The 14711-nt window shown below is 42.1% G+C and overlaps 2 protein-coding genes across 2 annotated transcripts; both read left to right on the top strand.

The window, feature by feature from the left end:
• Positions 1-116: 116 nt before the first annotated feature.
• Positions 117-2821, top strand: LOC144667443 (putative beta-lactamase-like 1). The gene has a single exon (XM_078528860.1). It carries the CDS (start codon positions 122-124, stop codon positions 1862-1864), a length of 1743 nt encoding a protein of 580 aa, XP_078384986.1. The 5' UTR covers positions 117-121; the 3' UTR covers positions 1865-2821.
• Positions 2822-3355: 534 nt separating this feature from the next.
• LOC144667449 (uncharacterized) lies at positions 3356-14312 on the top strand. The gene is made up of 8 exons (XM_078528866.1): positions 3356-3834; positions 5586-6412; positions 7534-7705; positions 8894-9155; positions 9465-9692; positions 11164-11421; positions 12281-12481; positions 13262-14312. The coding sequence occupies exons 2-8, from the start codon at positions 5596-5598 to the stop codon at positions 13628-13630; spliced, it is 2307 nt and encodes a 768-aa protein (XP_078384992.1). The 5' UTR covers positions 3356-3834; positions 5586-5595; the 3' UTR covers positions 13631-14312.
• Positions 14313-14711: the final 399 nt, after the last annotated feature.

The raw sequence follows: 14711 nt of genomic DNA, 5'->3' as shown, positions 1-14711 counted from the left end.
CTTTTTGATAGATAGGTTATTTGTTTCGTCTTGCCACACACAGTCACACCATCACTTACAGCGTCTCCCACGAAGGACCCTTGTCACCAGTTGCGTCACGCATTCTCATTTCTCTCCCAAAATGGCGGAGACTCCGTATGCATCGTTCGCAGGCGAGAAAAATCCTTCCAGTTCCCTGAGAGTGTGGAAAATACTGACTTTAGTGTCAAGTCTGGTAGCTTTAACTATCACAGCCGTGTTTATTTGGTACGTTCTCTCTCATAAGGCAGAATCCGAAAGCAAGAAATCGGGAGAACGCGCAGGCATAAATATCCAGAAAGTCTTGCCATGCCCCCAACTACCTACATTGTTTCCTCTGCCTAAACCGACGCCTAAAAGAATCACACAGGTCTTCGAGAAACTAGAATCAGCCCTAAGTGCTTTAGTCGACAAGAATTCATCGCTGCCCGCCATCTCCATGAATGTCTTTTACCTAGATAAAATTCTGTGGAGCGGCCATTTTGGAAGCAAGGTGTATAAACATCCCGAGCTTAAACCGAACGACAGCACCGTGTACCGAATTGGAAGCGTCACGAAGATCTTTGCTGTACTCTTGGTGTACAAATTATACGAAGAAGGCAAATTCTCTTCGATTGACGATCCTCTGAGTAAGTATGCTCCTGATTTTGCTATTAAAAACCCTTATACCAACGAAAACATTACACTGCGAGAGATCTCGAGTCAAATGTCAGGGCTACCGCGCGAGGCGCCATGTTTGTTCACTTGTAATACAACCTCTGCTGAGCAGCTTGCGCTGTTGAAAAACCGTACGCTTATACTTCCGCCATGGGTCGAACCATCATACAGTAACCTTGGTTACGGACTGTTGGGTCGACTCCTGACCGAGAACCTACTGAATCAAACATTCGAGAGCTGGACACATGAAAACATTCTGAAACCCCTGGGAATGGTTAACACGGGGTTTGAAATCACAGACGAGGTGCAGAAGAACATGGCATTCCCGTACCTACCCAAAGGAAAGAGAATGGAGTTTATGAACATCGGATGGATGGCCCCAGCGGGTCAGATGTACTCAACAATTGAAGATCTAGCTAAGCTAGGAATGATGTTTGCACAGCCCGAGAAGCAAAAACTTTTCAAGCCTTCAACTCTCCGTGAAATGATGACGCCAAAAGACATAACCCCCGATGGTGTCTCTGTCTGGGGTTCCCCGTTTGAAATGGTCTTCAAAGAACACGTTCTTGTCCGAACCAAAGGTGGCAATATTGACAGTTATGACGCGGAGTTTACAGTTATCCCTGAGCTAGCTCTTGGAGCAAATATTCTTACAAGTACAAAGTACTACTTGCAACCTGATGCGTTTAAAGGTGTAACTTTGCTGTACAATCTCCTGGTTCCAAGACTAAACGAAACTCTTTTCGAACTTCAGCGTGATTCCCACTTCCCAATCGAGCCGTCAACACCTTTCACGGGAAAATTCCAAGTCAAGCAAACCAATCCCATATTCGGAACAATAAGCACTTACTATGTCACAGTTAAAAACTATCAAAATATCTTGCGCGTTCAGCTTCCCCAACCCCCGGGCCAACCTCCGACGACAATCGAGATCAGGTATATCGGGGAGAAACTGGTTTTTCAAGCACGCATGCGTACCCCTGGGATGACTTGCTTTATGGAGCGCTCTGGAACATTAGCAGATCTGTATTATGATCCCCCTGGGAAGGATAAATTATCCCACGGTTTTAATATTCCACAGTGGGCGATAGTTGCCAAGCGCGTAAAAGCTACGAGCGACAGTATCGCTGATGAAAGCGAAGATGACGTGAAGGGATTTTTCTTTAGCCAGTTTAAAAGTGCAATTTAGTGAAGAAGGTTAGTATAAAGAGGCGAATACAAAATATTGTATCTATCCTGTTTCCACAATTTAGGTACCCAGTGGAATGGACCTGAAATATGCTCGGCCTCACTCTGCTTCCCCCTGTGGATCCAACCTAGCCCGGGGGAGGGGGGGGGGGGTGGGTTGGTGGAATGCCTTGCCATCCCCGATCCCAGCAAAGCTCTCACAGGGTTGCAGCCAGCTGAACTTAGCCACCAATGTATATTCCAATCATCACAATAATACCATGGCAATTTTGTGAGTAAAAGTTTCTGTTGAAATTGGCCAAACGCCTCTAGAAAGCCAAAAATTTAGGGCCTGACCCAAATCCAAGGGTAAAGAGAATTGATTTATGTAAGTGATGTAGGGCTCCCTGGAGCCATTTGGTCATTGCTGGGCTACCCCACCCCCCCCCCCCCCCATCCCTTTGAAGGCCTTCAAGCACGATCCCGGAAGGCTCCTTTTGCCAAATCAGCCTAGATTTTCATTAAACAATAAGCACATTGCAAATGGTGCTCAAGTGTAGCACTTGCCATTGTTTTTGAAGCTAGGGGCCCTTTTTTTAGCTGTTTTTTGTTCTATTCTCCACCTGGAGTCGCAAGCCAGTCATGTGACACCTGGCATGAGAAAATGAATGAATACAAGATGCAAAAAGTGAGTAAAATAAGCGCTAATTATAGGAATGCCGTTTACTTATGGAAAATCATTTATTAACTGATAAATAGAGAACATTAGGTCGTGACTTTGAGATTTCTCGTCACGGTCGATCACAGGGAAAAACGCGTGACAAGCCCAAAGAAGGCTGTCAAAATAGCCTGAAAAGCAATAGGATCTAATATGTAAGTGTCTAGCGTGTCAGAGTCCCTTCTGATTACAATCCAAAAGATAACCTAACAAAGGCGTTCCGTGAAGTGATCAATATAATAATCCTCTAGTTATCAAAATATTTCGCAGCCTATTTTCGGTAGGGTTTTGTCCGAGGTTTTTGTGCAATCACTTGTTGCATGAATAGGCTCACGTTTGTCAAGTGCTAAAAAATTTCAGAAAAAAGTATAGCAAAGGGCTTTCCTCGAAAACCTGAAACGAAACTAAGAAACAACAAAGTAAGCGAAGTTTTGAAACTAGTCGCGCCCCGCGCGGGGGGCCGCCGGGGTTCGCTAGTTTGGTAAAGTCAGTCCCGAGTTTTGCTAGTGTGTCATACTATATATTTTTTAACGAGGACCCCCGTCCCTGTCACATGGGAGTACACTACCGGCGTTTACAACCAGATCGGAAAAAAAAAACAAGGAAAATATAGTTTCCCTCGCAGCCATTTTAAGGCAGACTAAGGAAAATTATTACCAACTACAATAACACCGATTTGTTTGCCAGTAACAACATATGAACTTTCCTTTCAGGTCTTTATACCTTTTTAATTGTATCAGTTTGTAGAGTTTGATTATAGATCGATCAACTCCTTGTGTTTTATGATCTGAACGCTTCACTTCGCATTAATTATTCTTATTCTGAGAAGAAGTTAGCTTTTGATCAGTGTTAATTGACGTTGAAGCGGATAAAAAATATAGGTGTCGATTTGAACCAAGCCACGAAAAGATTGTTCACACGTGAAAAATGCCTATAAGAGACATCCTGTATTGATGTTCAGACTAAAAAGATAATAACAAGACCGTTTAACACTACCATGGGTCGAGTTTGTCAGTTTGAATTTTCAGATCCCCCGAGGCGTTAAAAACGGAATTTTAATATTTCGCGTGATGATACAGGCATTGTCGTTTCCAATTAACCGTGAAGCATGACCAACTGACCAAGCTATAAAACAATATCAGCCACGACTGGAATGCAATACGTGCTGAATATTGTTTCTTCAATACACGGACGCCATGTTTAATTCTGTTTAAGACCTGGTTGTCATCTTTACTCAGAAACTTCTAAAGAAAAGGAAAGTTGAGTCTTGAAAGGTAAGAGCAAGTTTGCTAGTTGTTTTTGCATGGTTTAGCATGGGATAAATATTATTGTAGCACACCTACAATGCTTTTAACTGGCTTCTACAAGCTTTCACGTTCCAAACTGAAGCCAGTTATAATACGGTACGCTATCATGATAGAAAGATGGAGTCTTTTAACTTTCGCTAGTTTTTAAAGATCCGAACTCTTTTCATTTTTCGAGTCTTCGAAGTTTTTGGCGGTGTAGCATCAATGGATTAGTATGTTAATACAATACTTGGTTAGTTTATATGTTTGCGGTATACCTTAGAACTGTTCGAATTAACTTTGTATGTATTTTCCTGTTGTTATGTTGGCTTTCCTTTAAAGATAAGAATGCCAAGTAAGATATAAAGAAACTAGTCGAGAAAGGGCAGTTGTCTTTGATAGTTTTACGTAATAAGCAAATCTTTGCTTTGTCACCAAACAAGCAGACGCGAAGCGAGAATATTAATATAATGTTAATAAACTAAAATTACTTCTAAAAACTGCGGATTGAGTATGCTCCCAGTAGCTAACTTGTACCTAAGTTTTAATCAAACTCAATTGAGAAGTTTATAGTGCATAATGCTAAAATGTAGAATGCCCTTGACGTTACATTGCTGATACACTTCGATACACTGAAGTTAGACGCCACTAAATGTAAACGAACTTGTGTGTTGTCGATCAAATGTTGTCAAAGTGTCATTATGCAAATTTTCACCTAAAGCCCTAATTGTCCAATTTTCAAATTCTTTAAGAAAGTTCAGAGTACAAGACATTTTTAATAAAGTTTGTCAAAGAATTCATTTGGTTCAGTACAATAACCGGTACCCTGCAGGCAGAGTACCCTTCTGTAATGAAATCAGTCTTCGTAAGTTTTATTCAAAAGTACAATATTAATAGATGCAGATCTCGGCTCTTGCTTAAAATACCTCTGACGAAGTGTGTTAGTCATGCGTACGCTTCATCGTTAATGGTTATTCGAAGACAGTTCAAGATGTTTCATTGTAGACTGTTTTTATCACGAGGCAATTTTGACAGCTCGGTGTTTAAGTTTATTAATTGTTACAGTCCCGTAGCCAACGTGCCATGGACTTGAAAGCTGTCAAACCGCTTTTTTGTAATGAAAAACTTTATTCAAGCATGGTAGCTTTTATTTGTTCCTCAGTGTGCGCGCCGCTTTTTTTAAGAAAAAAAAATTTTTTTAATTAAAAAAAAAAACTCCCACTTTAAAAAAAAAAAAAAAAGTGTGATTTCAATTTTTACATCACTATAATAAATGTTTATATGCCTACGAGCCCAGGTGTCTTGCAGAAAAGTTGTCTCTCGAATCAGATGTTCAGGGTTATAGAACAAGATACTGTAAGAACTTAAAAACTCGGTTTTGTCGCACGTCTTCTGGCCAACTGGCTAAATTAAGGATGAAATAACCCCCATCCCTTTCTCATAATATAAGAACATCTACACGTAAATGTTAGATTATGGCAATTTTTGTTGAATGTGTTAAAGAGATAATGGGAGTTAAATTGAATAAAACTCTAGCAATATAATAAAGCCGTTGTATGAAAGTTTTACCCCGGACCAATCAACTCCTGTCACTCCTGTCACTCGGCCTTTTTTTTAAGAACAACAGGTTACAGCCCTTTTCCTCCCCCACAACCACCCTCTCCACCTTATCGGAAGTGTGATTTCGCAGCCGTATTACAGTTGTAATGTTTCAAACTGTGTTTTATTTTCTCATACAGACGATTCACCATGGACAATGGCCGTTTTAAGCATATGAACACTTCTGCGGTGGCTATAACCCCCAGCTACGTCTCAAAGGAACCGAAGAAACCTCGAGAATGGCTCGTAAATCTGCTGATAATTGGAATCCCAATCTTGCTGTGCTTCATCCTGATAATGGTCTTCATGTTTGCTGTAGACATGCCGCCTAAAAAGCCTTACACATCAATATGCCTCGCTTCTTCTGAGTCCAACAGCTCCGACCTTGCAGACGTACTGAGAAGGGTGCAGCGGTTGTACTTCTATCAGCTACATCCGGAGATGATTTACCAGCTGCGAGGAGTGACGCCCGAAGATATCCGAAAATATTTTCGGCCTTACGATCCAAGCCCGAATGCCACCAAGAACAGAACCGACCAAGCCATAAAGTTGCGCGAAGAGTTAAACGCGTTGAAATTTAATACAACTTTGTTGAAGCTAAGAGAGCGCAAGGCAGTTCACGTAGCTAACGCCATATTAATGAACAACTTCGGATGGGCGCCGTACGCGCAAGATTACTACAACGGAGACTGGTTGCTAGGACCAGATCTTTTCTGCTGGCAGCCTGTTTGCAGTGTGTTTCAACACCTAAATGCAGTCTTCTCTTATTTTAAACCACGTAATATGACTGAATTAGAGAAGCTGAGAGATCTTTTCGAGGAGTACAATCGAACGTTTGACAGGTACATCGAGAACTGGAGACTTGGAGCGCGCACTGGGTATGTCAGAACCCACGAAGCCTGTAAAGCAGGTTTACATAGCATCAAGTACCAGAAGTACAGAGGAATGACGCTTAAAAACGAATCAGGTAAGTGTCAATAAGTCCCAGCCAGCTTTTCTTTCTTTCCGCTTCGTTCATTTTGGTGTTAGTGGCAGTGATTGTGCTGAGTGTCATTTCCCATTTTCTCAGGTGCGGTTTTTTTCCCTCCGACCAGTGCTTGCATGTGCGACGTCCCTACGCTATTTCCCGTGCTTGTCTCCACTTAGTTCGTCGATGCAGTATGTTCGCTGCTGTGTTCCCCGTCGTTCTGTCGTTTGACTGCGGTCGACAATTATAGTCCCACAGTTCCTGTTTCACAGTAAATTACCAAAAGCCGATTAACTTAGCTTGATAACACGTGATCAAAGCCTCGTCTCCAAGCGTCCCTCATTGGTTGGGGCACGGTGCGCGTGGAGTTGTGGGATTGTTACACTCGCGCGCAAAGTCCATCAAGCCCTGCGCTCCCTGTTTCCCACCTTTAAACGACAAAATGCGATGGGACCTGAATAACTGCTTCAGGGTAGGAATGCTTGTAAGATGAAGGATTTAAAAAATTCAGGTCTGACATGGGGTTGCGACTTTAGAGCTGTAGGTCTACAACAGGATAATGGAAAATAAAAAACTTTGGCATGAAGTACGACAAGGTGAAGAATGGCGTGGAACACCCCCTCCCTCCCCTTCCCCTCAAAAAATAAAACAATTCCGAGAAACATCCATGGTATTGGGAGGTTTAGTGGCCTAATGAATAGTGCGCTAGATCGCCGTGTCGAATGATCCGGCCTTGAGACCTAACTGGGGTTGTTACATTGTGTTCTTGGGCAAGACACCTAACTCCCGCAGTGCCTCTCTCTACACCCATGTGTATAAATGGGTTCCCGGCGAATTTGGTACTAGGAGGTAACCCTGTGATAGTCTCTGCGATGGGCTAGCATCCGATGTAAAGGAGAAATATATAGAAGTTCTCCTAGGCCCTTTATGTTACGAACACGAAAACTGAAAATAATTATAAGAGCCGCTCTGATGGCCATTAAGTTTGAACGGAAAACTTTGATTAGAATCTTTGTAGATATTTGTATTTTCCGAGTTTGATACGTCCTCTTTCATTTTTGTCTTATGAATTTATTTGTTAGATGTAGGAATTCATAGCCTTTCATTTTTTTCTGTTTTAGGAATTTATGATGAACCGTTTGCTAAGGTCCTCCTCGTCAATTCAACCTTCTTTGAAGATCTCCCGAAGTCGGTGAATGATACCTGGAAGGAAAATACCCAACGAAATGTGACGACCTACTTTAAAGAGTCCCTTATAGAGAATATCGCAAACGCATCTATAAGGATGCTGAAGTAAGAATCCAGCGCGTATAAATTGAGTTGATAGGGAGTAAAAGTACGAAATTAAAATGAATCCTGGACAAAATTCATTCACAAGACTTTTTCGATGGGTTCAGGTATTAATTTGTTAGAGAAGGGGTGGGAGTAGTAAAATTAATTTTTTCGGTTAAGAAATGAATATGTTTCATAAGAATACCACATGGTAAGCTTCTATAATCAAAGTAATATCAAATGCAAAACGCAAAACTAGCTCTTCAGTAGCCAAATAAACTTCGAAAGTTTCTAAACACACTGCAACTGACGACTTAAAATACAACCTAGACAAGCTATAACTAAGCTATGAAGCCACACATTTGGAGCAGACCATTTTTTCATGACTAAGAATAACCGACTGGCTGACTATTGGCAAGCGCACCCTATCTGATTGGCCCTAAAGAGCCGTGTCTAAAAATGATCGTTCATTAAGAAATAAAAACGCTCTCGGTAACATTGCGGTTTTTCGTAAAATATCCGCGTGCCCAACAAAAAAAAACCCAAAGGGGAAAGAGATAAGTGAATAAAAAAAACACGTTCTTATATAATATCAAATCGAATACGATCTTGTTTGCAGAGCCCGCGACGGGACGCAGGCTCTGGGATCGTCTTTTTAAGTTCCTACTTTTAAAAATAACCCTCTGCCCGAAGGGAGACCTCGCCCACGTATGGACAAAAAATTGATTGTATTGTATTATTGTATTATCTTGATGCTGGGGGAGCTTTGTAGTACCGGGAGTTCAGGGTAAACGCGTAAACGAGATTGCGGAGCAAATTCCGAAAAAGGACAAAAAGACTTCGCGATTCCCGACCGATGGTCAAGGGCCGGAGCGGGTTTACAATTCAAACTGGAAACGAGATTGGCGCGCCTTCAGCTTGATTTGTATACGACCAACATGGCACTGGTTCGCGGCATCAAGCTCTGCGGCGTTAACAAGCAAAAAAGAGGCAGGTGATGCGTTAAATTTTCCATCTTGGGACCTGCCAACCGCGCGGCCTCGACTCAAATTTTCGTTTTTATTGAGGTTCTCGCGCGCGCGCGTGCTAGAGACCACTTAAAAAATTCTTGTGGCACAATACAAGTGCCACGCAGCGAACGAAATTTTTTTTCATTCGAACATAATTATACTTTGGAATAATTTCTTTACTTTATACTTTTCTTTGTAGGTTCCTTGAACACGAATACCTTTCAAACTGTCCTACGGATGAAAACATTGTAAGCGGTCTTGGCAAACTTCCGCTCAATTTTAGATATTATGACGACATACCGGACATCGGGCACCCGGCCTTTCAAAAACTCCCCTACGGAGAGGAATTGAGAGGTGCCAAGACATACCAGACTTTGATGAGGTTCTTTACAACGCTTGATATCACGCCGGCTGAGCTGAGGAAGAGAGCTGTTACGAGGCGGGACGCGCTCTATAGACAGGTAAAAAACGTGCAACATTACAATAGCTGTGATATTTGGCTTTACCATTTTTTTTCATTGACTTAAACTTAACGCTGCAAAGAAGACCAGAAAACAAAACGTTGCTAGAAAGGAAAAGATTTGTTCCAAATATGAAAACCTGCCGAGTATTTTTGGGACAGTCTCACCCCCCCCCCCCCCCCTCCCCACGTTCCAAAACGCCCCGCCGCCTCTGTATGGTTTATGACACTTATTTAATTGAAAAAATAAAAATAAATAAAAAAACTGCGGTGAAATATAATACACTTTTTTTCTTTTCTACTACGAAAGGCTGTGACAGTGGCTAAGCAGTACACAGGAGAAGAGAATGAAGTACTCGCTGTGAGTCAATTCCAAACAGCGCTACGGCAACCTGATATGCCCTTCAACAGCAAGCCGTTTCCTAGCAACGAGAGTGGTGACGTTGCCTTTAGAAAGTGTATTGACCCAAAAAGTGCGCAGGCTTATTGCCCTCAACGATGGAAAGCTATGCAAGCGTGGATAAATAATACCTTTCAAGTGAGTATACTGTATTGCTTACACATTGTTACTGTGACACTTCCTCAGAAAATTGGCGCTGCGAAGGTCGCTCCACTTAGTCCCTTGGCATTCTCGGCTCGGTCAAACCTGGACCCTACTGTAAGACGTGACGTCACCGTAAACCCGCGGACAACGGGACAGAGAAAACGCACACGATCGCTTCTTGTTCAATCAGATACTGCTATAGTTGAGTCAGTGGCGTTACTTCTCAAAATAATTTTGATTGGTTGATTTGCAAAAAGGGTATCTTAATCTTTCTCTTGAATATTCGATACTAAAAATGGGGGGCCCCCCCCCAAAACAAAAAAATTTACGGTGCGAGCTTGTTTTCTGAGATATAATCACTTTAACTACTATTACAACTAGAATTAAGGGTAATTTTTGATAGGCTATACTATTGCTATTGTAAACTGTCATTACAACAAAATGATCACAACATGTTTAACAATTATCGAGACTTTCGTTTGATACGATTATTCGAGCCATCAACTGATTGAGAAAGAGTGGTATGAGAAAGTAATCCATCAAGATATAAGTGCTGGGAGCCATTACCACTCAGTCACCTTACAATCCACTGGGTCTTTTGCTTACTGTCGAAAAAGAGATGGCTGCAATTCAAGAGCTACGTCACGGAAATTTCACAAATTTTTTAGTTTAAACTGTTCTGAAATTAGTGGTAGACCCCATGAAAAACATTATCTTTGAACATCTAATGGAAGATACAACCTAAATTTGTAGAAGATAATCAAACTTCGGCCATAAAATATCGATTTTTTATGACACGCGGAAACAACTGTGAAAAGTTTAGCCTTAATTTTTCAGTTACAATCCATTTCTATCCTAACCATTCGCAGCCAAAAATGCTTGTCAACAGTTTCATTGCTTTAATATTAATAGCATTTTTTAATAAAAATGGACCATTACTTTTACATTTCCTAGCAAAACCTATAAAGTGGAACAAAAATAATATCAGAAATTCGACTCGTTCAGTTTGCTCATTAGAAACGGTATTACTGTAAGGAGAAAACTACCTCTTTGGTACCCATACACTTACGCAGAGAAGTAATACTTTATAGCGGATTGTTTTTGATAAGTTTGGTATTCTAAAGGCGCTGACTTACTTTGTTATATGTCGATACCAAGTTTTGCAGTATTATTCACTAAAAAAAAATCACTTTTTGTGCGTGTCCGTTGGCGGTTTCAAAGTGTCCGTTGTCCGTCTTAGAGAGGTGTCCGTCTTACAGAGAGTTTTGTTATTGTAAAATGACTGAAAAACGGCAGGGACCATCACCAGGTGTCCGTCTTATAGAGGTGTCCGTTAAGAGAGAGTTGACTGTATATATTTTGGCAGTTCAAAAATCTGTTAAAATCCGCGACAGAGCTCCTTTAAGCGGGAATTCCCACCAGCCCCGTGCTTCTCATTCTGACTCTCTGTTTCATAACTTCACAGACCGCCAAAAATAATATTGAACCAGTCATCAAGCCGCTATTTTACTACAGTGGGGCTAAGAAAACCGTTCCAGATTGTGGAATTGACTGCATTGCATGGTTCCATCCGTATGCAAGCTACCACCTCTACAGTCCGGGGAATAAGAACTGTACGATTAAAGCTTCTCAAGGATTGCCCTTTTTTGTGGACACATTTGGCCCAAAATGGACGGAATTCACTACCACTGCTCATGAACAACTGCCTGGACATCATCTAGAGGTTAGTAAGGCACAGGGGGAGTTGGGGACTTTGGGGGGGGGGTGTGGATGGGTAGTTCTTTCTCAGTATATCAACCACTGAAATCTACCAATGAATTTGTTGGTCTTTGGGTGTTGGATTAGTGGGTCTTTGGTTTTCTGGATTTCTGGTTCCTTAGATCTTTGGATTTCTAGGCCCTCAGGTCTTTGGGTCTCTGGTTTTCTTTGTCTTTGGGTCTCTGGGTCATTGGTTCTTTGGGTCTTGGTCTCTAGATCTCTGGATCTTTGGGCCTCTGGGTCTTTGGGTCCTGGTCTCTGGTCATGGGTTCGTGGGTCTTTGGGTCCCTGGGTTCGTTGGTTTCTGGGTCTTTCGGCCGTACGGGGGGGGGGGGGGCGGTGGGTGGGTGGGTGTACAGAAGAAAAAAAAAGGCTCAAAAAGGGCCAACCACACCCCTACCCCAAAACCCGGTCCTTATCTATTTAGAGCAAGAAAGGGCTCACATTTCCTTCTTGGTATAAAATGAATTTTGAACTCAGGACATGCAGCAGGTTTAGGCGTGTCTCAAACTTCTGTAAGAGTAGTATTTCATCCAAAAATCTATAGTGTACGAACTTCATTATTCTTATAATCGTTTGCTTGATAATTAGACTTGCACCAAGTCGCCCTCTATAGGCGATCGTAGCGAGCCGAAAAGCGTCCCGAAGCGACGACCGCGAGTAACGAAGTCGCGAGAGGGGGAAATGTTGGAAAAATCCTTCGTACGTAACTACCTAACCGCGCGTCGAGGACTTGAGAAAGTCTTCTTGATAATGTATTAATATTGGAAAGAAAAGTCCGTTGTTGATCAATCTTGCAAACTTTATGTTTTCTCTATGTTCAGGTTCAAAGTTTTATCGAGTATTTTGAAGATGAATGCACTGATGCCATTCACTGGATGAGCGTCCCCAACCTTTTCGCCGCCTTCACCGAAGGCTGGGCTACTTATGTTGAGTACAAGCTTTTGCCGGAAGACACCAAACTGTACTCAAACACATTAGACAAAGGGCTATTGCTGCAAAAGTACGGCATGATTTACTATCAGGTAAGGGGAAAATAGAGTCTGTTGCTAATAGCCGATAATGTGCATGTGTGTCAAACCAAAGGATCGTCGTGGTCTTAAAAATCTGGGGGTTATGCTTGAAGCGTGTTTTGATCGCTCTGGCGCGTGACGCGTCCGCTCCTGGCCGGTGTCCGTCTAGTTTGACGCGTGATCTGCTTTTTTAGGATGTATTCCTTTTTTCGGCTGCAGGCGTTCGAAATCCAAACATACGTCTCCCCATAAATCAATTCACGTCGGAACCAAAATTCATAGAAAAGACCTGAATTGTGAATGAAATTTAACTGCCAAATGAGAGTTATTGTAGTAGCTAAACGGTCAAAGGAGGTCGCAAGGGTCAGGGTTCAGATGGATGAATCCGAAATTTAAAGCAAGTGTAGTTTTAGCCGTCATCAATACCAGATAATCAATTAAGGGCTCTCGGTACATGGTCTAAAATGGCAGCCTATTTGTTGCACGGGACAACTGGCAACAGCGATTTGTTGCGCGAAAAATACTTTCAAATGAACACCATGCGAATAACATGATATTGGGGACGATTATTTCCCGGAACTTTTTGAGTTTCCCTCTACCATGCCTACACATTGCGAAGTTTTGAACCCAAGTCAAAAAGGCTCGCAAAGTGTTGCGCACGAAAGTATGTTTGTTGAAAATGCTAGCGGTAGCTTTATACCATCCACTGAACGGACCCTTTGATCAGTGAAGTTGGAGACTAACTACCATGGGTCATTACTAAAGGTTTTCATTTTAATTCATTTCTTACAGCTGTTAGCCGCTGTCCGTGCTATTGTGGACATCGATCTCAACTTTGATGCTAACAAGCCAAAATCGCAAGCCTTGAGCATGTACAGGCAATACCTCTGGCCGGACGACAACACTGATTTGGCCAACAAAGACATTCTCAGATCGCAAAGTCTGCCGGGATATGTGACCAGCTACATGATTGGTGAAATGGAGATTTCCCGCGTCAGAGACATAGCCGAGCGGGAGCTGGGTCAAGATTTCGTTCTGGAGGAATTCCATTACGAGGTGCTACGTCAAGGGGAGTTTCCCCTGGGATACCTTGAAGAGCACATACGGGCTTATATCGCTTGCAAGAAAGACCCACTTCAAGAGGGATGTAAGGAGTTTTAGGTTAAGATTTTGGAAATTTAAAATCACTGACTTGCGACTTTCCTACTGTGCCAAAGCATGCCCGGACAAAGTATTGTACTCTTCTTCCGCAAAATTGCACGCAACTTACGGCAATGATATTCACGTGTGCCAACTGTATTCAGCTTAATTTCGCCAAATGGCCGTTTCGTGACGCATCTATCAGCTAGTTCTCAATTCCTTCCCACTTTCCAATCTTTAATTAAAACCTGGCCATTTTGCAGGAAATGACAAGACTGGCTGAAAATCGTGCGCGCAGTGTTACGGTATGTGTCCGAACTATTCTATCCTGATTTTCAACCGCGTCCCCTGTATGGTCACTATACCTTCCAAATGAAGCAGATTGAAATCCAGTCGGTTATTTAGACTAATATTATCAATGGTAAATGGATTTTGCTGATAAGAAACAAGATAAGTAGGATAATGACTAGAAGCAAACAATTTTAAATTTTAATTGCGTTCTACAACTTTTGCCGAATCGCTTTTGTTTAATCGGGGACATACCCAAACTCAGTCAAGCAAGCTCAAATTTAGCGAATAACCTGGTGCAAAGAACCGCTTGGAAATTGCCAGTGTTTTTGCAAAAGTTATGAGATACGTTTTAATAATAGACTAAAAATTAATGTAATTACGGATTAAAGTACCCGTCTATAAATTGTATACAGTGAATGCCGATTCCCTCTGGCGCGCGCTGCGGGTCTGGTGTGTTTCTCCCTGCGCGGGTCCCGCGGCTGCGTGTCACTCCGTGTTCCCTGCGGCGCGCCCTGGGTCGGCCATTGTTAATGTTGTTGCAGATTTTTACACCCATTGCGTGCCTATATTTCGGATCGATCCGAGTCGGCTGTCTTTTGATTGTCGTATGAGCCCGCGGTTTTCGAACAGTGTCGTTGCTAGGCAGCACAACGTATTGCCATAACGATAAGTTGACGATAAGTTGACATTGAATTTTGAGTGTTTGCCATATTTCCGATGAGAAAATAAGAATAATAATAATAATAATAATAATAGGAAACGTTTCTTGTTGCATTGGAGCTAGAAGAACGTCTTTCCTGGTAACATCAGG

Source organism: Oculina patagonica, chromosome 10, assembly GCF_052425735.1.
Source record: "Oculina patagonica isolate OP01 chromosome 10, crgOcupat, whole genome shotgun sequence".
Classification (NCBI taxonomy): domain Eukaryota; kingdom Metazoa; phylum Cnidaria; class Anthozoa; order Scleractinia; family Oculinidae; genus Oculina; species Oculina patagonica.
Note: the sequence above shows the minus strand (reverse complement) of the source record. Positions and strands in the feature narration are given on the sequence as shown.